This window comes from Vicia villosa, linkage group LG7 (assembly GCF_029867415.1).
Source record: "Vicia villosa cultivar HV-30 ecotype Madison, WI linkage group LG7, Vvil1.0, whole genome shotgun sequence".
NCBI lineage: Eukaryota > Viridiplantae > Streptophyta > Magnoliopsida > Fabales > Fabaceae > Vicia > Vicia villosa.
The window spans coordinates 85,820,599-85,844,638 of NC_081186.1; the positions used below are offsets into that span (position 1 = coordinate 85,820,599).

Below are 24,040 nucleotides of genomic sequence, written 5' to 3' on the forward strand. Positions count from 1 at the left end.
CTCTTGGTTCCAAAAGAATTCGTCCTCGCCTTCCTCCGCTGGAACTTCTTCTGCAAACAGATCTAGAAACTACTCCATGATCTTGCTATCTGATTCACCAATTTTCCCGAAGATCGACCTAAAATTCCAGCGCCACTTGCCTTACTCCCGGTATCCCGCTTCTTCCACGCTCATGTAACTATCTTCAGCCACCGTAAATAATTCCGGAAAGGCTTCTTTTAGCAGTTTGTTGCCCAACCCATTGCAGAACCAAAAAGATTTTCGATCACCGTCTTTCAACCTGCAAGAAATATATATAGTTAGAAAAAGATTGAACAGGGTTCTCTATTTTGCTATCAAGCAAAATGAGATCTCTCCACCAAATAGAATCTCCTCTTTTATATATCTGAAATTGCTAGATAACAATTTAAGTTAAGGAGAAATGTATATATGTCGCACTATCCCATTCCAAATTGTTTCCTTTTCTTTTAAAATCCTCCACCTCCATTTTGATAGCAAGGTCCTGTTAAAAACCTCTAAGTCTTTGATACCTAAACCTCCTTCTTCCTTCGACTTGCAAACCTCCTTCTAACTAACCCAATGGATGGATCTAAAACTATCATTTCCTTTCCATAAAATCTGCTCTGAATTAGGGGTGGCAAAACGGGTTGTGGCCCGCCGGGCCGGCCCGCGCACCCGCCAAAAAATGGCGGGTTGGGTTGAGATTTTAGGCCCGCCGCTCGCCAAAGTCCGCCCCGCCAAAACCCTCCGTCCGCCATAGCTCACCCCGCTAATGCCCGCCGCCCGCCAAAGCCCGCTCATCCTCCAAAATTCCCTCTTTTTTAGTTAATTCTAGTAATACAATTCTTGATGGTTTATTTTATATATATTTATTTGTAAATATATGTAATATTTTTTAAAGTAAAAATTGCTAAAAAGTTGCTTTTATAAAAAATTGTTTTAAAAAATAAGTGAAAAGTTTAATTAAAAGGTAAAAAAAACTTATTAATCGATTAAAAAAATGAAAAAAAATATAAATAAAAATAGGCGGGCAAGCCCGCCGCCCGCCAACCCGCCATCTAGGCGGGGCGGGCATGATTTTTATGCCCATTTCACTTGGCGGGTATGCCCGCCCCGCTCGTTTTTTGGCGGGCTTAAGGCGGGGCGGGCAGCGGGCGGGGCGGCGGCGGGCGGGGCAGGCGGCCCGTTTTGCCACCCCTACTCTGAATTTTTCGAATTTCTTTCAAAACCTTGGACGAAATTTTGTAAAAGGAAAGTGCATGGACCGGAATAGCATTCAAGACTGAATTGATCAAGACGGCCCTACCATCCAATGAAAGATATCTTCCTCTCCAAGTTGGAAGCTTCCTCCTACAATTACTGATGACGTTTTTCCACATAATGCATCTACGAGGACTATCTCCCACCATAACGCCTATAAACTTGAAAGGCAGCACAGCTATATTGCACTAAAGAAAAGTAAAAGCCGCTTCTAAATTGCAATCTTCCATATTAATCTCGTACATATAACTATTGCAAAGATTAACTTTTAACTCCGACATGAGTTCAAATCCTCTCAAAATAGACTTCAAACTCCAAAGATTCTCGTGGCTTCTGTCTCCTAATACGATGGTGTCATTCACATATTGCAATATGTCAATGGTCTCCTCCTTACTTGGAAACTATGAAAATCATCTTGAGTTACCACTTTATCCATTAAGGCCATTAAACCTTTCCTTGCCTTAATCCTCATTCCATCGAGAAATAAAAAAATCAAAAACAATATAATAACATGGTATTGATCTTATGTTTAAAAATGTAAAAATATAATGTACTAGACTTTAAAACTTTGAGGCTCCTGTTAACAACACTCAACCTTACAAGAGCCACTTTCTTGAGTTCAGGTTGTGTGTGGCATTGCGTATTGGTTTATTTTATTTTACTTTATTTTTTGGTTCAAAAAAATATTCGGTCAATTGGACCAATTAATCTGGTTTGGAGTCAATTTCGATATCAAGTGATTTCAACCCATTCTAAATCAGAGTTGCCGAGACTCGAATCATAATCCTCCAAATAAATTCAGCATTAAACACCACTGAACTAACTAAGTTTGGGTGTATATTGAATTGTTTTTTCCTAATAATTTTGATCTAGTTGTGAAAGGTTCCATTGATGTGGTTTTAATTGAAGCCTCTCTAGAAGCCATCAAAAATATTTCAAGAATTCGTGAGAACAATTCAATAAAATAACTATTTTCCTTCTCTTAAATAATATGTTTTTTAATATGCATGTGTGCAAATTTTCTACAAAATTCATATTAGGAATGAGAAGTATATTTTTATAACAGGTGTATTTTATTAGACAATTGAATTCATAAGGATATAAACTATAAAAGAAAGAAAAAAAACACACACTGATAGGAAGATTTTCCTATCAAGACTATGAACTAGGGTTTTCTAACTAAAAGGGGAAGAACATTAAAAGTAAAGGAAATTAAAATAAAGATAACTTTTGATTTCATTGATTCCTTTTTCTCACCTCTCAATGATTACATATATAGTAGAAGAAGTGGATAGTAACTAAAAGCCCAATAACTAATTAAAGGCCCAAATACTACTAGAATCCAATAACAATACTAATAACTATATTAATATAAATATGAATATACTCCTCTATCATTGCCGCGGGGTTCACTTGAACCTTGTCCTCAAGGTTCTAAAATTACTCCCGGATCCCATTGCTTAAATTGAGCAATCATAACAGAAAATTTATAAAAGGCGAGCAGTACCATACGCCCATCTGGATCCCATGTTGCACACTTGACAAAACCACTGCTAGTTGATGACCATTGCTCTGATGTCCAAGTGATTGTTTTCCAAAGATAAAATGTTCTATCAAATTTTGAAGCAAAGAAGTAATCTCCAGTGGGTGACCATTTTAACATTGATATGCCTCCTAATCCTCGTCGAATAGGTGACCCCACACCTTGAGAAACATACCACACAATGAAAGAAGAGCTCTCGTATGAAGCAGAAGCTAAGTATCTTCCATCCGGACTCCAAGTAAGGCCGCTAACATGTTCTCCATTTTGACTTCGAAGAAAAGCAACCAGGAGATACCGAATTCCAGAGCCTTTAAATAAACTTCCTACATAGGATATAGTGCCGGATCTAGCAGATGTTGTGTTTCCGGGATATGAAGTAGACCATATGCAAATTTCACTCTTGCAACCCACAGCCAGCAAACAAAATGCACCGAAAATATCGTACAAGAGTTGTGCCCCCATTTGTTCCAGCAAACGCAAAAAGAATAGACCAACAAAGAAGTTTATCACCCAATGCACAACCAAACAAATCGTCATTGCTTCGGTTCTGATCTTGCCAGGTAATATTTCGGACATGAGGAGACAAAGAACCGGGCCAGCACCAAGAGCAAATGATAACAAATACAGCAACATGCCGCTGACAGATAGATATATTGCTCCAAATCCTGATGCATAAGAACTAGCAGCAAATCCCTCCTTGCCGTAATTCGTGAACCACACAAATTCATCTTTGTCAAGGCCTTTTAGCAATACAACCCGAGCCAAGGGTTTTCCATCCTCCCCTACAGTTGACAAGGCCATAGACATTGGTTCCTTCAAACTCGCCGTCATAGTTTCATAATATGCCTTAAGAGTACCATAATGGGGACGCATAAACTTCAATAGCTTGGGAACTGAGGTCATGGCGTTAGTTGAAGTACGAATTTCGTGTCTCATGCTCTCACATTCCATATTTCCAAATGCATAATCAGGATGTATGCTAATTATGGCCTTCTCGCCCTTTTTCATTGTCGCCACTGCTTGGTCTAGACCAGTAATTACTTGTTCCTCGTCAGTTACGAATTTCAAGGGTTGTATTTCATCAATTCCTCTTTTCTCCAATACAGTGCCCTCTTCTAGCATAGCCGTGTAACTGACAGTAACATTTTCACCCTTGTTGGCTGTGTAAGCACCCTCCCATTCTTTCAAAATTTTCTTAATCACCATAGAGTCACCAGTTACATTTATGACAGGCTTGAAGGACACCAATTCAATGTTAACATAGAGCATTGAGTCTGGGGGAATTGAATGGAACCCACTGCTAGCTTCTCTCCCTGTCTCTCCAAAGGCATATTGAGGTTGAAAAATTAATTCGGCCTTCTCTCCCCTGGTCATAGTCATGATCACTTTTGGCAATCTAGGAAGAAGATGACCATCGTTCACATAGAATTCAACTCCGCATTCCGGTGTTTCTGCAACAACAGTACCATCTACTAGTGCCACCCGATACTTCACAAGAACTTCATCAAGATCACCGGGCCGATCACTCCCTTTACCCTTCTCCATAATTTCCTTGATAATTCCACCATCTTTGCAAACATCCACTACAGTGATCCAAGAAACGAGTTCCACCTCAAATTGCACAACCGAGTTAGCGTCTCGCAGAATGCCTTCAGACTCAGCAGCAGGTAATGTAAACAATGCTACCTCTCCCTTCTTCATGGTGACAATCCCATCATCCAATCCAGCATACACTTCACTTTGGCCAAGAGTAAATGTGACGGGAGAATCCGAAACCCTAGTGGAGCCCAACATTGTTCCGTCCAGCAAAGTTCCAACGTAATGAACAGTAACATGATCGTTGAAATTGGGGGTTTCCCAACCGAGTCCACGTTTGAGGAGCTTCTTTTTTATGGGTGAATTGGCAGTGAATTGTCTCTTTTCGCCAACCTTTTGAGGTGGTGTTGATTCAATTTCCTCACCTGGTTCTTCGCCGAGTTTGTCTTCTTCTATTTCTGTTAATACTGCCATTGTTACTTTACTGGTTGGTTTCAGCAGCAATGGCGGCAGCAATTGCATTGAGGCATCTTCATCCTTGTTGTGTTTCCGAATCGACCACAGATCCACTTCCATTTCAAAATCTGAGATTGTCTTTGTCGGAAGTTGATAGGATTCACCGACCCGGATCTCGTCAGTTATTGCCGCAAATATCATCGAAGATGACGCTGGTGAAATGGTCGGGTGTGTTGCCGTAATTTTCGTCAGAGTTTGTTGTTCGGAAACTCTTTTTCTGTTCATCATTCTCTTTCTTATTTTGTGTTTCTCATTTCTAACTGATAATAAGAAGGCTACCCGTAAACACAACTTGCGTGGTTTCTTTTTTACGAGATCTATTGGATTTGGGACTGGTGACACCCTTGGTAAAGGTGGTGTATGAGATGTGTATAGTTGTGGAGAAAAGGGTGGATAACCATTAAAACCTAAACTTTGTGAAGTAATATTAAGAGTTGTGTTAGTGGGACAAAATGGAGGAATGCTCCATGGATATGAGTAATGACTATGTGGTGAATATCCATGATTTGGATACAAACTTGGTGATGATGATCCATGAGTGTAGTAAGGTGTAAAGAGTTCCCATGGAAATGATGGAAAGGATGGTGTGGTAGGAGTGGTGTCTTGAGATTGTGGTTGGTGGCTATGGTAACTTGAATGTTCTTGAAAGGTAGAAGATGATTGTTGAGGTGAAGTAGAAATTATGTGTTGCTGATGTGGAATGTATGGAGTGTAAGAATGATAATATGGATAAGCCATGGAAGGAAGGGTTGAAGTTCAAGATGAAAGCACCAATTGATAGGAAGATTTTCCTATCAAGACTATGAACTAGGGTTTTCTAACTAAAAGGGGAAGAACATTAATTGTAAAGGAAATTAAAATAAAGATAACTTTTGATTTCATTGATTCCTTTTTCTCACCTCTCAATGATTACATATATAGTAGAAGAAGTGGATAGTAACTAAAAGCCCAATAACTAATTAAAGGCCCAAATACTACTAGAATCCAATAACAATACTAATAACTATATTAATATAAATATGAATATACTCCTCTATCATTGCCGCGGGGTTCACTTGAACCTTGTCCTCAAGGTTCTAAAATTACTCCCGGATCCCATTGCTTAAATTGAGCAATCATAACAGAAAATTTATAAAAGGCGAGCAGTACCATACGCCCATCTGGATCCCATGTTGCACACTTGACAAAACCACTGCTAGTTGATGACCATTGCTCTGATGTCCAAGTGATTGTTTTCCAAAGATAAAATGTTCTATCAAATTTTGAAGCAAAGAAGTAATCTCCAGTGGGTGACCATTTTAACATTGATATGCCTCCTAATCCTCGTCGAATAGGTGACCCCACACCTTGAGAAACATACCACACAATGAAAGAAGAGCTCTCGTATGAAGCAGAAGCTAAGTATCTTCCATCCGGACTCCAAGTAAGGCCGCTAACATGTTCTCCATTTTGACTTCGAAGAAAAGCAACCAGGAGATACCGAATTCCAGAGCCTTTAAATAAACTTCCTACATAGGATATAGTGCCGGATCTAGCAGATGTTGTGTTTCCGGGATATGAAGTAGACCATATGCAAATTTCACTCTTGCAACCCACAGCCAGCAAACAAAATGCACCGAAAATATCGTACAAGAGTTGTGCCCCCATTTGTTCCAGCAAACGCAAAAAGAATAGACCAACAAAGAAGTTTATCACCCAATGCACAACCAAACAAATCGTCATTGCTTCGGTTCTGATCTTGCCAGGTAATATTTCGGACATGAGGAGACAAAGAACCGGGCCAGCACCAAGAGCAAATGATAACAAATACAGCAACATGCCGCTGACAGATAGATATATTGCTCCAAATCCTGATGCATAAGAACTAGCAGCAAATCCCTCCTTGCCGTAATTCGTGAACCACACAAATTCATCTTTGTCAAGGCCTTTTAGCAATACAACCCGAGCCAAGGGTTTTCCATCCTCCCCTACAGTTGACAAGGCCATAGACATTGGTTCCTTCAAACTCGCCGTCATAGTTTCATAATATGCCTTAAGAGTACCATAATGGGGACGCATAAACTTCAATAGCTTGGGAACTGAGGTCATGGCGTTAGTTGAAGTACGAATTTCGTGTCTCATGCTCTCACATTCCATATTTCCAAATGCATAATCAGGATGTATGCTAATTATGGCCTTCTCGCCCTTTTTCATTGTCGCCACTGCTTGGTCTAGACCAGTAATTACTTGTTCCTCGTCAGTTACGAATTTCAAGGGTTGTATTTCATCAATTCCTCTTTTCTCCAATACAGTGCCCTCTTCTAGCATAGCCGTGTAACTGACAGTAACATTTTCACCCTTGTTGGCTGTGTAAGCACCCTCCCATTCTTTCAAAATTTTCTTAATCACCATAGAGTCACCAGTTACATTTATGACAGGCTTGAAGGACACCAATTCAATGTTAACATAGAGCATTGAGTCTGGGGGAATTGAATGGAACCCACTGCTAGCTTCTCTCCCTGTCTCTCCAAAGGCATATTGAGGTTGAAAAATTAATTCGGCCTTCTCTCCCCTGGTCATAGTCATGATCACTTTTGGCAATCTAGGAAGAAGATGACCATCGTTCACATAGAATTCAACTCCGCATTCCGGTGTTTCTGCAACAACAGTACCATCTACTAGTGCCACCCGATACTTCACAAGAACTTCATCAAGATCACCGGGCCGATCACTCCCTTTACCCTTCTCCATAATTTCCTTGATAATTCCACCATCTTTGCAAACATCCACTACAGTGATCCAAGAAACGAGTTCCACCTCAAATTGCACAACCGAGTTAGCGTCTCGCAGAATGCCTTCAGACTCAGCAGCAGGTAATGTAAACAATGCTACCTCTCCCTTCTTCATGGTGACAATCCCATCATCCAATCCAGCATACACTTCACTTTGGCCAAGAGTAAATGTGACGGGAGAATCCGAAACCCTAGTGGAGCCCAACATTGTTCCGTCCAGCAAAGTTCCAACGTAATGAACAGTAACATGATCGTTGAAATTGGGGGTTTCCCAACCGAGTCCACGTTTGAGGAGCTTCTTTTTTATGGGTGAATTGGCAGTGAATTGTCTCTTTTCGCCAACCTTTTGAGGTGGTGTTGATTCAATTTCCTCACCTGGTTCTTCGCCGAGTTTGTCTTCTTCTATTTCTGTTAATACTGCCATTGTTACTTTACTGGTTGGTTTCAGCAGCAATGGCGGCAGCAATTGCATTGAGGCATCTTCATCCTTGTTGTGTTTCCGAATCGACCACAGATCCACTTCCATTTCAAAATCTGAGATTGTCTTTGTCGGAAGTTGATAGGATTCACCGACCCGGATCTCGTCAGTTATTGCCGCAAATATCATCGAAGATGACGCTGGTGAAATGGTCGGGTGTGTTGCCGTAATTTTCGTCAGAGTTTGTTGTTCGGAAACTCTTTTTCTGTTCATCATTCTCTTTCTTATTTTGTGTTTCTCATTTCTAACTGATAATAAGAAGGCTACCCGTAAACACAACTTGCGTGGTTTCTTTTTTACGAGATCTATTGGATTTGGGACTGGTGACACCCTTGGTAAAGGTGGTGTATGAGATGTGTATAGTTGTGGAGAAAAGGGTGGATAACCATTAAAACCTAAACTTTGTGAAGTAATATTAAGAGTTGTGTTAGTGGGACAAAATGGAGGAATGCTCCATGGATATGAGTAATGACTATGTGGTGAATATCCATGATTTGGATACAAACTTGGTGATGATGATCCATGAGTGTAGTAAGGTGTAAAGAGTTCCCATGGAAATGATGGAAAGGATGGTGTGGTAGGAGTGGTGTCTTGAGATTGTGGTTGGTGGCTATGGTAACTTGAATGTTCTTGAAAGGTAGAAGATGATTGTTGAGGTGAAGTAGAAATTATGTGTTGCTGATGTGGAATGTATGGAGTGTAAGAATGATAATATGGATAAGCCATGGAAGGAAGGGTTGAAGTTCAAGATGAAAGCACCAATTGATAGGAAGATTTTCCTATCAAGACTATGAACTAGGGTTTTCTAACTAAAAGGGGAAGAACATTAATTGTAAAGGAAATTAAAATAAAGATAACTTTTGATTTCATTGATTCCTTTTTCTCACCTCTCAATGATTACATATATAGTAGAAGAAGTGGATAGTAACTAAAAGCCCAATAACTAATTAAAGGCCCAAATACTACTAGAATCCAATAACAATACTAATAACTATATTAATATAAATATGAATATACTCCTCTATCACACACACACACATATATATATATATATATATATATATATATATATATATATATATATATATATATATATATATATATATATATATATATATATATATCACGTGAATTTTGTAGTTATATTATAAGCACATTTATTTAAATTTAAACTCATCATCAATTATACATAGCGATGATGTACTTATACATGATTTCCACGAGTGAAATATCAATACTCTAAAACGGAAAGATAGATATAATAACAACAAAGATGGTTGTCTATCAAACCCTCTCTTGATCTACACACAACATTATTTATTGATGAAATTTATTATTAAGATAAGTGTGTCATAAAAGGTGACATGGCTATTAGTTACGAGTGTTGTCTATTTTAGTTTTCCTGCCAACAAGACCACCAAGACTAGGACGATCACGCAAAAATTCCAGAAGAAGATCAAAGTCATTAGACAGAGAATTACGAATACCACCAACACTAGGACGATCACGCAAAAAACTCTGAGCAAGACCACCGCCAGTAGACAGAGGATTACCAAGACCACCACCAGTAGGCAGAGAATTACCCAGACCACCATTCATCGGATAACCTCCGTAGTCATCATTCAGCTTTTCAACATATTCTGCAAATATATTTTTTATAAATTTATATTAATTGTATTATATGGGCGTACGTTTACCAGGAAGAAAAAATTTATAACTAAATAAGACATATAATTAAGGAAAAAAAGGAAATGCACTGTCAGTGTAAAGTATTTTTACACTGTCAACCAATGAAAAACATGCATCAGAATAAATCTTATTTTTAATTTTAAAAAACTGAAATTATATGGCAAATTAAAGCATTTTAATTGGTTGTATGTATAAAACTATTTTACACTGACAGTGCATTATCTTTAAACTCTATAATTAATTAGAAAGGAATGATATTAAATTCCTATAAAATGCTCATGAAAAAATATGTAAGGGTATTAATTAGAGCTATGCTACTCTTACACTGCCCTTTTCAACACCGTAGCTACACCGTAAATAACAAAACAAACAAATTGTTACTTGCACAGAAACCAAGACAAGATAATTTAATAAAAAAATAAAATTAATAGATTTTATGTATACTACTATGGTGTATATGTCATAACTGGTGTACATATAGCTTTTCCCTATTAATTAAGAAAAAAAAATGAATAGCTCTCACCCATTTTGGTATTGGAGGATGGTTCAGTGAGGACTCTAGCTGACACCTCAAAGGAGAAAACAAGAACCATAGCCATAAGGCCAAGGATGAGGATTATTGCTTTTTTCGATTCCATTTAAAATATTAAACTTGACAAATTGATTCAGTTGCAGAATGCTGTGGTAAACGATGAGAAAACTAGAAAGAAAGTGTGTGATATATATAATGAATGGAAGGAGTGATCAATACGGAACATTTATACATCTTGATATTGATTTTAATGGACGTCCTATGTCTACGTGGTATCTCATGCAGAGATAAATACCAAATAATCCCCGCACTATTTTGAGAGTGGTACAGGTAGTCTATAAAGTTTTGATAGAGTGCAACTCTACATTAGTTTAATTTACTAGAATTCTTACAACGTTAATTTTTTTTCCATCAACATTCTTAAAACGTGGGCAAATAACCCCAAAAAAATGTTATTTGAGAAGATAAATTAACAAGAAATAAAAAACAACGAAAAAATATAAGGAAAAATTTACTATGGAGATAACACATCTAGGGTAAAATTGACTAAACTTGTCTATAGAGATGCTTATTTACTACCAAGTTCAAATATATTGCAATAACTAAAGCGTCTAAAAAACTATTGTGGATATAGAATACTATTACAAAACACGCACACAACAATATCCAAGTCACCACGGTTCATCTCTAACCAGTTAATGACCTAACCTTAATGATACAATCAAACTTTCATGGATTCAAACCTCAGCGTTAAGGCACACCTTTTCTTTATTTATTTATTTTTAAATAAAAAAGGGATATCACTACGGTCGTTTTGTTCAACTATTGTGATATATTTTATTTTTTAATTTAAATTTTTTAAACGGTTAAACACTAGCACTTCTTTATAAAATTTCATTACGCAATATATCATCACGGTTCGTCTCCTCAACCGTGATGAAAGTGATATTTTTTAAATATATAAACGAAAGTAAATATCGCCCAGTTCATAACAACCGTTTCTCTCTAAAGAAAACCTTAACATATCATCAACTTATGCGCATCAGTTTTCTCTCGTGACCACTCCCCCTAAACAGAGAACTCTTAACACAACCCCCTTTTTTCAGTCGTAGATCACAAATCTGGCCACCAAAATCCTTAAATCCCCCTAAAATGGCCTGGATCGGGGTTTCAAAACCAAAAGCCCTAACCAACCAACACTACTAAAAATAAGACATTTGGTCAAAGGATTTTACATCAGGTTTTAAGATAAATGATGTAAAAAATATTTATCAAAGAATTTTACATCAGACTTTTATTTCCAATGATGTAAAAAATATTTGATTTAGGGAAAAATATAACACGGTGGCAGTTTGGTAAATAAATGAAATTTCATTATAACGGATTTCACATCGGGTCTAAATTTTCACCGATGTAAAAAATCCAATAATAAAAAAATAAAACACGATGGCAGTTTGGTAAATAGAATGAAATTTTATTATAAAGGATTTCACATCGGGTCTAAATTTGCACCAATGTAAAAAACCCATTAATGAAAAAATAATACACAGGGGCAGTTTTGTTATATATCTCCTTTCCATCGGATCTTTTATTTAACCGATGTGAAATTCTTCCCCTTCCTCAGTTTAAACCAAAACCCTAAATCTTGAAATCATTTCTTTCTTCTTCTGCCTCACTGCGCCAACATGACCTCCCCACGATGGCTTTTTTGCGTTTTCCTGGTTGAGTTCCGAGTTCAGCTCAATTCTTCTCTTACTTGTCTATTCTGTATCCATACTCTCATGGCTATTCGCAATGTTCTCAACGGAAAATTCCTCAACCGGAGCTAGGCTCATGTCTTCGTGGTTCAGAAACATCGAACAGGATCCCAAGGTCCAATCCTCGGAGTCAACGAAGCTTTTCTAGCTGATCAGAGCCAAACGAAATCAATGTCGGGGTAGTAAGTTCTCCATCTTTTCGTTCTTTCCCTGCTTCAGATCTTTTTTCTGCATGTTTTTGTCACGCCCAATTCGATTCAGAAAGAGATTGAAATGAAATTATCAAATCTAATCACCAGAACAGAGCAACACTGTTTTTCTAGCTATATATATCATTTTTATTAATTGAATTTCATTTATTTCTCTATTCCGATTTAGATTTGTACATTTCAGATTTATTTTCTTCTCATCATTAACCTTTGTTTTCCTTCTCAGAATCTTACTCGTAAGTTCACTCTTTCCATTTGTTTTCAGTTTTTATGCTTTGATTGCTTAGAAATCGTATGCATGTGGTTAGGATAGGGTTTTTAGAACGGTTTTAGAAGTGAGTTTGAAGGTTTGTTAGTGGTAGACGGTGGAGACGGATAGTTCTTCCACCGTCGACGGCTGCGGATTGCTACTTTATCAGCTCCGAATTTAGCCTCTCATTTGTGGTATGGGCCTTGAGCATTCAAAACCCATCCGATTTCTCCTATGCACCCTGTCTTGCGGAATACACCTCCTATGGCTTAGTTTCTAATGGATCTTGGGCCAGCCTTTGAAGCCCAACGAATTCTTCTCACTCTACCCAACAAATTGCTTCAAGTTACACCCCTATCTATTTTTGTTTTTATCCTTTAGCCCATATACTTTTTTTTAGTACTTATTTCCCTTTAATTTTGTTTTAACTTCATATTTTCAAAAATACAAAAAAATATATTAGTATTAATTTTTGCTATTATTTTATATTAAAAAATATATCAAAAAAAAATGTTTTAATTTTCTTTCTTGGATTTTAATACTTGATGATCCATTTGGTGAAAGTTTGTGATGATTTTTCAATATATCTCTTCTTCTACTCCATTCTTATTTTTCTTTGAATCACAAATTTAGAGGTCTAATGAAAGCAAGTAGTACCTCTTCCCTATGCCATGGTTCCACGTGAGATTAAAGAGAGAAGAGAGTTACTTTTCAGTCTCTTTTTCTTTTCAAGTTTGTACCGTTTTATTTACTTTAACAATGTTCTTTTTGTTTTAATTCCCATCTAAGTAGTGTCAATCCCGACGGTATCCCGCGCGATATCATTTTAGTTTTAGTATTCAAAATATTATATGGTTGTTGTTATTAAATTTTTGTAAGTTTTTCTTTTAAAATTTTAGTAAAATATTAACTATAATTAAAACTCTTATTAAAATATAATAAATGTATTAAAATTCCAATTTATTAAAATATAATCATAATATTGATTACAATAATACTTTCTTAAACTTTTCCATTCTTCTTAATGACTCCGCTTTTGGAAAGGTTTTGTGTAAAAATTATAATGATTTGGAATTGATGATGAAGATATGATGGTTTTGTGTTGTTTTTGGAAAGATTGATTTGTTTACTCACCAAAATTGAGAACGTGTATCTGATTTTTAATTTTTTTAATAAAAATAATAATAATAAATATACAAAAAAATCTATCTAATAAAAACAAGATAAACTCTAATACTTAAAAAACACGTGATATCTAATTTACATTTCTTTGATTTTTCTCTTAATAATAAGTTTTTTTAAATAATAAGCTTTTTCTTACTTTTTTCATAATTTTTAATAATAAATTTTTTCATAATTTAAAAAAATTATTTTTTTCCGAAATAAATTAGTAATAAACAATTTTTTCTTAATTATTATAATAATATATTATTTCCTTAATCATTTACGGGTTCTAATTTATAGGTAACGGAAAATAAACATTGTTTTTATAACTATTTTGAATTTTTAAAATAATATATTAATTATATTGTTTATTGTTATTAAATTAAATTAAATTCAATATTATATAAAAACGTTAGTTTATTTTTGAATTATAAACCAATATTAAATATAAACTAAATTAAACTAAACTAAATTAAATTATAACATTAATTATAATTTGGTTTGTTTTTAATTACGTAGAAAAGTTAATATTAACCGAACTAAATAAAAATGTTTGTTTGTTTTATATAATAATTAATAATTTAACATCAATATACTGTAAATCAAATATTCTGATGAAGGGGTATCATGAGGGACTAAAACAATTAAAAGATAAAAGTAATATAGATAATAAATTTATATGTTTTGTATTCCAAAATTTACACATTTAAGATGTTTTTATACGCGCGTATTAGTGGTTTTCTCTGTTTTATCATTCATCAATTATTTTTTTAAACTTTGTATTCATGATAAATAAGAATTAGTTATTAATTAATAAGTTGAAATTTAATAAATACAAAAATATGATTAAATAATGAGTTAATGTAATGATTTTGTTTACCTGATCTCAATTTGAAAATGTTATTTTTATTTATATATTTATATATACATTTATTATTATGTTATTTATTTTTTTGTTAATAATCAACTAAAAGCCACAACATGTTTTTGTATGAAGAATAAATATTTTTTAAAAAATTAATGAAAATCCTTTAATAATTTTTAATAATAAATTTTTTATAAACAGAAATATGTTATAAATATTTTTATAAAACGGAAAATACTATTGTTGATACAATTATATTAATAAATGAAAATAAGTTACAAATATTTTTATAAATTGGAAAAAGTCTATTGTTGATATAATTATTTTATAAACGGAAATAAGTTATCAATAAATATTTTTATAAATCAATCATTTTATGATATTTGTACATATCCCTTATTACTACAATAAATATTTTATTCATTTATTGAGGAAATTTAAATTTTTCCATATAGCATTTTTAAAAAAATAATAAATTTAAATTACCATATTGATGAATAATTCACTTAATTTTCAATGCAAATTCAAATAATTAATAATATAATAATGGTCAAATTATCATTTAATAAATGCAAATTTTTAATGTAGTTTTTAAAGTTTCAATTTCAATTTTTAATAGTTTAGATCTTAAATGCAATTAAATTATAACATCTATGATAAAGGTTAAAATATCATTTAATATTGTAATTACAATTTATTACTTATTTATTTTAATGTGATATTTTATAACATATATTGGTCCTTAGGTTTTTAATACTACAAATTAGTTTTATTTTAATCATTTATACAAATTAAAAATTAGAGATTCTTTTTTCGAAATAAAATATATTTTTTAATGTGAGGATTTTTATGAGAAAATTAATAAGAATATGAAACACGTTTAAATTAGAAAAATTACCATCTACTTTAAAAAGTTTGGCCTCAATTAGTGAACCAATTTATAAATTATAGTTGGTGCCCACATTCAAATATTAAATTATAAAATTTAACATTTTTTAATCTTCAAAGTCATAAAAATACTAAAACAAAATAAAAATTTTAAACTAAATTTTTTATAATATAAAAGTTAAAAAATTATTTTATCATAAATTAAAAGTAAGTGTTACTTTATTTTTTAATGTATATTGTCGATCCAATTTTTTAAAACGACATTCTTTTTAAATACGGGAAAAGATGTATTTTTAATTTTATTTCAATATTAAAGTTGAGTTTTATTTTTTTTTGAAGTAAGTTATATTGGTGGAATTAATATTCTTAAGTTATTTATTTTATTCATCATACAATTAATATTAACAATAAAAATGCAATTTATGATAACTAATAAAACTAAATTTTTAGTGCTCAATGTAACTAATTTGTAAAGGTCGTACGGGAGATGAAAAGTGGACTTTGAATTCAAATTTTTATTTTTTCTAAAATCTTAAAGGTAGTTAAATGATAACTACAATAATAATGGTCATATGATAAATGGTAATCATGAAAAATAATGATAAAAGATAAAAATTTATTAATATAGTTAATTTTATAAACTGAATAAGCTATAATTGTTTTTATAAACGGGTAAAAGTTACAAATAATTTTATGAAAGTAATAAGTTTATCTATTTATACAATTATTTGTATAAATGAGAATAAAATGTAAATTATGAAATTTTCAGAATTTTTTATTTTCGAATTAATTTAACATAGATTTTTATTTTATTTTTTTAATCTATACATACCTTTTTAATCCATATTTATAACTTTTTATTCATCATTTATTTTTATATTTATAATTTAAAAAGGCATTATATATAATAAATTTATATATTTTGTATTCTGAAATTGATATTCAAAATTTTACTTTAATGTTTAAGCATTTAATTTTTTAAATATAATTTTAATTTTAGTATTCAAAATTTACGAGGTTGTTATTATTACATTTATTTTTCTTTTTAAAATTATAGTAATATACTAAATATAATTAAAAGTATTATTTAAATATAGTAAATTATATAAAAATATTAATTTATCAAAAAATGTTAATGTTTTTTATGATTAAACGTTATCATTTATGCTATAAAATTTTATAAATATATTTTTTTTTTTATAAAAGAACATGAGACAATTATGATAGAAAAATTAACTGAGGTTTGTTAACTGATCTGAATTCACGGGTAGATGTGAACGTATTTATATTTTCAATTATTGTGTTTACTAATTAAAATCTTACAAGTAAATAATACATTAATTTAATTTTAAAATTTTCCAATTATTATGTTTAATCGTAAAAGATGTTGATAGTAAATTTGTATTTAATTAGAAAGAGTATCTTCCAATTATTATTTTTAATTATTTTTTTCCATAACAAAACTGTCTATTTTATTTATTTATCAATTATTATAATTCTTATATGCATTGTTTTTAATGACCAAATTCATACACGTTATACTTATAATTTTAAACAATATATATGTATATATATTTTATTCATATATTTTATTTAACATACTACATGTTTAATTTTTTTTTTCCGATAGTCATCCAATTAAAATGTGTATTGTTTAAATATATACGGAATAACTTTATAAGATAGATCTTATCCACGTAATATTAAACCCAAACGGCCCCGTGCGATAGCACGGGTATCCCACTAGTTCATAATAAAATAAGAAGATCTTTCAATATTAGTCCATTTCCATGAAAAGAATTTGATGATTGAGATTAATTCTTCAAAATTAATAGTCTCTTCTTTAAAAATCACTGCATTTCTAAGTGACCAAATGGACCAAGATACTGCCAACTAAATAACAAACACCACCTCTCTATCTTCCTTCTTCTTGGCCTTATGAAAGCAGTTCAGAAAATCCACCAAATCGTTCACCGTTACCTGCTGAAAACTCTCCATCCACGTTCGAACAAATGACCAAATTCTCCTACTAAAAAGACACTCTTGAAAGAGATGATTTCTAGTCTCCTCATTTCCTGGATAGAGAACACAAATCTGCTATAATTTCGTTGACACGGCTCTTGTAACGAACAAATTATCTCTATTCGGAAGCCTATTTAGGACAAACCTCCAACTAAACATAAGAATATTAGACGGAGCTCTTACTTTCCATTATTAAGTTAACACCACCCTCATATTCAAGGTAATCCACTCTATAGGTTCCCTATTGACTAAAACTTTAAAGCACTATTTAACAGAAAAATCCTCATCGTTCTCTTGGTTCCAAAAGAATTCGTCCTCGCCTTCCTCCGCTGGAACTTCTTCTGCAAACAGATCTAGAAACTACTCCATGATCTTGCTATCTGATTCACCAATTTTCCCGAAGATCGACCTAAAATTCCAGCGCCACTTGCCTTACTCCCGGTATCCCGCTTCTTCCACGCTCATGTAACTATCTTCAGCCACCGTAAATAATTCCGGAAAGGCTTCTTTTAGCAGTTTGTTGCCCAACCCATTGCAGAACCAAAAAGATTTTCGATCACCGTCTTTCAACCTGCAAGAAATATATATAGTTAGAAAAAGATTGAACAGGGTTCTCTATTTTGCTATCAAGCAAAATGAGATCTCTCCACCAAATAGAATCTCCTCTTTTATATATCTGAAATTGCTAGATAACAATTTAAGTTAAGGAGAAATGTATATATGTCGCACTATCCCATTCCAAATTGTTTCCTTTTCTTTTAAAATCCTCCACCTCCATTTTGATAGCAAGGTCCTGTTAAAAACCTCTAAGTCTTTGATACCTAAACCTCCTTCTTCCTTCGACTTGCAAACCTCCTTCTAACTAACCCAATGGATGGATCTAAAACTATCATTTCCTTTCCATAAAATCTGCTCTGAATTAGGGGTGGCAAAACGGGTTGTGGCCCGCCGGCCCGGCCCGCGCACCCGCCAAAAAATGGCGGGTTGGGTTGAGATTTTAGGCCCGCCGCTCGCCAAAGTCCGCCCCGCCAAAACCCTCCGTCCGCCATAGCTCACCCCGCTAATGCCCGCCGCCCGCCAAAGCCCGCTCATCCTCCAAAATTCCCTCTTTTTTAGTTAATTCTAGTAATACAATTCTTGATGGTTTATTTTATATATATTTATTTGTAAATATATGTAATATTTTTTAAAGTAAAAATTGCTAAAAAGTTGCTTTTATAAAAAATTGTTTTAAAAAATAAGTGAAAAGTTTAATTAAAAGGTAAAAAAAACTTATTAATCGATTAAAAAAATGAAAAAAAATATAAATAAAAATAGGCGGGCAAGCCCGCCGCCCGCCAACCCGCCATCTAGGCGGGGCGGGCATGATTTTTATGCCCATTTCACTTGGCGGGTATGCCCGCCCCGCTCGTTTTTTGGCGGGCTTAAGGCGGGGCGGGCAGCGGGCGGGGCAGGCGGCCCGTTTTGCCACCCCTACTCTGAATTTTTCGAATTTCTTTCAAAACCTTGTACGAAATTTTGTAAAAGGAAAGTGCATGGACCGGAATAGCATTCAAGACTGAATTGATCAAGACGGCCCTACCACCCAATGAAAGATATCTTCCTCTCCAAGTTGGAAGCTTCCTCCTACAATTACTGATGACGTTTTTCCACATGATGCATCTACGAGGACTATCTCCCACCATAACGCCTATAAACTTGAAAGGCAGCACATCTATATTGCACTAAAGAAAAGTAAAAGCCGCTTCTAAATTGCAATCTTCCATATTAATCTCGTACATATAACTATTGCAAAGATTAACTTTTAACTCCGACATGAGTTCAAATCCTCTCAAAATAGACTTCAAACTCCAAAGATTCTCGTGGCTTCCGTCTCCTAATACGATGGTGTCATTCACATATTGCAATATGTCAATGGTCTCCTCCTTACTTGGAAACTATGAAAATCATCTTGAGTTACCACTTTATCCATTAAGGCCATTAAACCTTTCCTTGCCTTAATCCTCATTCCATCGAGAAATAAAAAAATCAAAAACAATATAATAACATGGTATTGATCTTATGTTTAAAAATGTAAAAATATAATGTACTAGACTTTAAAACTTTGAGGCTCCTGTTAACAACACTCAACCTTACAAGAGCCACTTTCTTGAGTTCAGGTTGTGTGTGGCATTGCGTATTGGTTATTTTATTTTACTTTATTTTTTGGTTCAAAAAAATATTCGGTCAATTGGACCAATTAATCTGGTTTGGAGTCAATTTCGATATCAAGTGATTTCAACCCATTCTAAATCAGAGTTGCCGAGACTCGAATCATAATCCTCCAAATAAATTCAGCATTAAACACCACTGAACTAACTAAGTTTGGGTGTATATTGGATTGTTTTTTCCTAATAATTTTGATCTAGTTGTGAAAGGTTCCATTGATGTGGTTTTAATTGAAGCCTCTCTAGAAGCCATCAAAAAATATTTCAAGAATTCGTGAGAACAATTCAATAAAATAACTATTTTCCTTCTCTTAAATAATATGTTTTTTAATATGCATGTGTGCAAATTTTCTACAAAATTCATATTAGGAATGAGAAGTATATTTTTATAACAGGTGTATTTTATTAGACAATTGAATTCATAAGGATATAAACTATAAAAGAAAGAAAAAAAAAAAACACACACACATATATATATATATATATATATATATATATATATATATATATATATATATATATATATATATATATAGAGGGGTGGCAAAACGGGCCGCCCGCCCCGCCCGCCGCCCGCTCCGCCTTATGCCCGCCAAAAAACAAGCGGGGCGGGCATGCCCGCCAAGTAAAATGGGCATCAAAATCATGCCCGCCCCGCCAAGATGGCGGGTTGGCGGACGGCGGGCTTACCCGCCTATTTTTATTTATATATTTTTAATAGATTAATATGTTTTTTTTACCTTTTAATTAAACTTTTCACTTATTTTTTAAAACAATTTTTTATAGAAGTAATTTTTTAACAAATTTACTCTAAAAAATATTACATATATTTATAAATGAATGCATAAAATAAACCATCAAGAATTGCAATTACTAAAATTAACTAAAAAAAGAGTGAGTTTTGGAGGAGGAGCGGGTTTTGGCGAGCGGCGGGCTTTGGCGGGGCGAGTATGGCGGGCGGTGGGTTTTGGCGGGGCGGGCTTTGGCGAGCGGCGAGCGTAAAATCCCAACCCAACCCGCCAATTTTTGGCGGGTGCGCGGGCGGCCCGGCGGGCCCCGGCCCGTTTTGCCACCCCTATATATATATATATATATATAATATCACGTGAATTTTGTAGTTATATTATAAGCACATTTATTTAAATTTAAACTCATCATCAATTATACATAGCGATGATGTACTTATACATGATTTCCACGAGTGAAATATCAATACTCTAAAACGGAAAGATAGATATAATAACAACAAAGATGGTTGTCTATCAAACCCTCTCTTGATCTACACACAACATTATTTATTGATGAAATTTATTATTAAGATAAGTGTGTCATAAAAGGTGACATGGCTATTAGTTACGAGTGTTGTCTATTTTAGTTTTCCTGCCAACAAGACCACCAAGACTAGGACGATCACCAGGGCCGGTCCAATTAATCTGGAGGCCCGGTTTTGATTTTAAAAATGGACCTAAATTTAAAATATATATAATTAAAAAAATAAAAAAGACACATTAAAAATATAATTATATATTAATTAAAGATAAATTTAATTATGAATTTTTGACCAATCTCATTTTTTTATATATTGAGTTTTTTTCATAGCATTTTTTTAATTTATTTATTTTTTATTATAATATTTTTTTATTTCTATTAATACTTATAAAAAAATCTGATCTTTTAAAATTTGAGATTTCCCTAAATTTGGAACTCTTGCTCTTGCACCAGGGACAAAACATCATACAAATATTTAAAAATATAACCATTTGAAGATTAAATCAAAGAAGAAATAATAAAAAAATTAAAGTAAAGAAGGGTTTGGGTAAATAATGAGAAACTAGAAAGAAGTTAGTATTAGAAAATTAAATATCTGGTTATTAGAAGTATAATTCTAATAAGTTGAATTTCATAAAATTAGCAAAAGTATAATTCTAAGTCAATGTTAATTTACTCATGTTATACCGCAAAATAATAACGACTTTTAAAAAGCAAAACAAAAACTATGAATGATTTTTTATTCTAACTACAACATGAGCAAATTCATGTACAATGAATGAGATATTTGAAACAATAATTACGAGTTATCATGTAGTATAAGAAAAGTTTTCCATCAAGACTAAGACTATACCCCATTCAGTGAAACTGTTATTATAATCAATTTTGAAAATTAATTGTTTAAAAATTCAAATGCTAAAGAGCTTTATAGTAGTGATGTTAATAAAATCAAGAAATTCTATTTTTCAGTAAACCAATGTAATTTTACTTCCTTTGTTATATCTAAAGAGAACAAGTATAGAGAAAAAGAAGAAAAAGTCCCACATCGGATACTTGAAATTGTCTAAAGGAAGGATACACTATAAATAAGTGTCTCACGCTTGAACGAACTAAAATTCTCCTGCAAAGTCCATGTGGGGCCATTAGTGATCAGTTTAAAATTTTTTAAATTCCTACAAAGTTCATGTAGGGCCCATTATAACTAGTTTAAATTTTTTCAGATTCTTTAAAAGTATTTGTTTGATAAAAATGGGCCCTTTTTATTGGGGGCCCTGTGCATTAGAGCAGGTTGCACCTGCTTCGGGCCGGCCCTGACGATCACGCAAAAATTCCAGAAGAAGATCAAAGTCATTAGACAGAGAATTACGAATACCACCAACACTAGGACGATCACGCAAAAAACTCTGAGCAAGACCACCGCCAGTAGACAGAGGATTACCAAGACCACCACCAGTAGGCAGAGAATTACCCAGACCACCATTCATCGGATAACCTCCGTAGTCATCATTCAGCTTTTCAACATATTCTGCAAATATATTTTTTATAAATTTATATTAATTGTATTATATGGGCGTACGTTTACCAGGAAGAAAAAATTTATAACTAAATAAGACATATAATTAAGGAAAAAAAGGAAATGCACTGTCAGTGTAAAATATTTTTACACTGTCAACCAATGAAAAACATGCATCAGAATAAATCTTATTTTTAATTTTAAAAAACTGAAATTATATGGCAAATTAAAGCATTTTAATTGGTTGTATGTATAAAACTATTTTACACTGACAGTGCATTATCTTTAAACTCTATAATTAATTAGAAAGGAATGATATTAAATTCCTATAAAATGCTCATGAAAAAATATGTAAGGGTATTAATTAGAGCTATGCTACTCTTACACTGCCCTTTTCAACACCGTAGCTACACCGTAAATAACAAAACAAACAAATTGTTACTTGCACAGAAACCAAGACAAGATAATTTAATAAAAAAATAAAATTAATAGATTTTATGTATACTACTATGGTGTATATGTCATAACTGGTGTACATATAGCTTTTCCCTATTAATTAAGAAAAAAAATGAATAGCTCTCACCCATTTTGGTATTGGAGGATGGTTCAGTGAGGACTCTAGCTGACACCTCAAAGGAGAAAACAAGAACCATAGCCATAAGGCCAAGGATGAGGATTATTGCTTTTTTCGATTCCATTTAAAATATTAAACTTGACAAATTGATTCAGTTGCAGAATGCTGTGGTAAACGATGAGAAAACTAGAAAGAAAGTGTGTGATATATATAATGAATGGAAGGAGTGATCAATACGGAACATTTATACATCTTGATATTGATTTTAATGGACGTCCTATGTCTACGTGGTATCTCATGCAGAGATAAATACCAAATAATCCCCGCACTATTTTGAGAGTGGTACAGGTAGTCTATAAAGTTTTGATAGAATGCAACTCTACATTAGTTTAATTTACTAGAATTCTTACAACGTTAATTTTTTTTCCATCAACATTCTTAAAACGTGGGCAAATAACCCCAAAAAAATGTTATTTGAGAAGATAAATTAACAAGAAATAAAAAACAACGAAAAAATATAAGGAAAAATTTACTATGGAGATAACACATCTAGGGTAAAATTGACTAAACTTGTCTATAGAGATGCTTATTTACTACCAAGTTCAAATATATTGCAATAACTAAAGCGTCTAAAAAACTATTGTGGATATAGAATACTATTACAAAACACGCACACAACAATATCCAAGTCACCACGGTTCATCTCTAACCAGTTAATGACCTAACCTTAATGATACAATCAAACTTTCATGGATTCAAACCTCAACGTTAAGGCGCACCTTTTCTTTATTTATTTATTTTTAAATAAAAAAGGGATATCACTACGGTCGTTTTGTTCAACTATTGTGATATATTTTATTTTTTAATTTAAATTTTTTAAACGGTTAAACACTAGCACTTCTTTATAAAATTTCATTACGCAATATATCATCAGGGTTCGTCTCCTCAACCGTGATGAAAGTGATATTTTTTAAATATATAAACGAAAGTAAATATC

The 24,040-nt window shown here is 33.1% G+C and overlaps 4 protein-coding genes across 4 annotated transcripts; all 4 read right to left on the reverse strand.

The window, feature by feature from the left end:
• Positions 1-2,686: 2,686 nt before the first annotated feature.
• LOC131619577 (peptidyl-prolyl cis-trans isomerase FKBP65-like) lies at positions 2,687-4,813 on the reverse strand. The gene has a single exon (XM_058890663.1). It carries the CDS (start codon positions 4,811-4,813, stop codon positions 2,687-2,689), a length of 2,127 nt encoding a protein of 708 aa, XP_058746646.1.
• A 1,110-nt stretch (positions 4,814-5,923) lies between these two features.
• Positions 5,924-8,050, reverse strand: LOC131619578 (peptidyl-prolyl cis-trans isomerase FKBP65-like). The gene has a single exon (XM_058890664.1). It carries the CDS (start codon positions 8,048-8,050, stop codon positions 5,924-5,926), a length of 2,127 nt encoding a protein of 708 aa, XP_058746647.1.
• Positions 8,051-9,244: 1,194 nt separating this feature from the next.
• On the reverse strand, positions 9,245-10,503 carry LOC131617687 (uncharacterized). Its single transcript, XM_058888950.1, has 2 exons — positions 10,317-10,503; positions 9,245-9,744 (listed from the first exon to the last, which is right to left on the reverse strand). Exons 1-2 carry the CDS (start codon positions 10,429-10,431, stop codon positions 9,476-9,478), a joined length of 384 nt encoding a protein of 127 aa, XP_058744933.1. The 5' UTR covers positions 10,432-10,503; the 3' UTR covers positions 9,245-9,475.
• An 11,712-nt stretch (positions 10,504-22,215) lies between these two features.
• Positions 22,216-23,239, reverse strand: LOC131619579 (uncharacterized). Its single transcript, XM_058890665.1, has 2 exons — positions 23,053-23,239; positions 22,216-22,481 (listed from the first exon to the last, which is right to left on the reverse strand). Exons 1-2 carry the CDS (start codon positions 23,165-23,167, stop codon positions 22,216-22,218), a joined length of 381 nt encoding a protein of 126 aa, XP_058746648.1. The 5' UTR covers positions 23,168-23,239.
• Positions 23,240-24,040: the final 801 nt, after the last annotated feature.

Coding starts and splice junctions, on each gene's coding strand:
- LOC131619577 (XM_058890663.1), bottom strand. CDS start 4,813: ATGGCAGTATTAACAGAAATAGAAGAAGACAAACTCGGCGAAGAACCA.
- LOC131619578 (XM_058890664.1), bottom strand. CDS start 8,050: ATGGCAGTATTAACAGAAATAGAAGAAGACAAACTCGGCGAAGAACCA.
- LOC131617687 (XM_058888950.1), bottom strand. CDS start 10,431: ATGGAATCGAAAAAAGCAATAATCCTCATCCTTGGCCTTATGGCTATG. Junction 9,745..10,316: donor ATCCTCCAATACCAAAATGG/GTGAGAGCTATT, acceptor ATATATTTGCAG/AATATGTTGAAAAGCTGAAT.
- LOC131619579 (XM_058890665.1), bottom strand. CDS start 23,167: ATGGAATCGAAAAAAGCAATAATCCTCATCCTTGGCCTTATGGCTATG. Junction 22,482..23,052: donor ATCCTCCAATACCAAAATGG/GTGAGAGCTATT, acceptor ATATATTTGCAG/AATATGTTGAAAAGCTGAAT.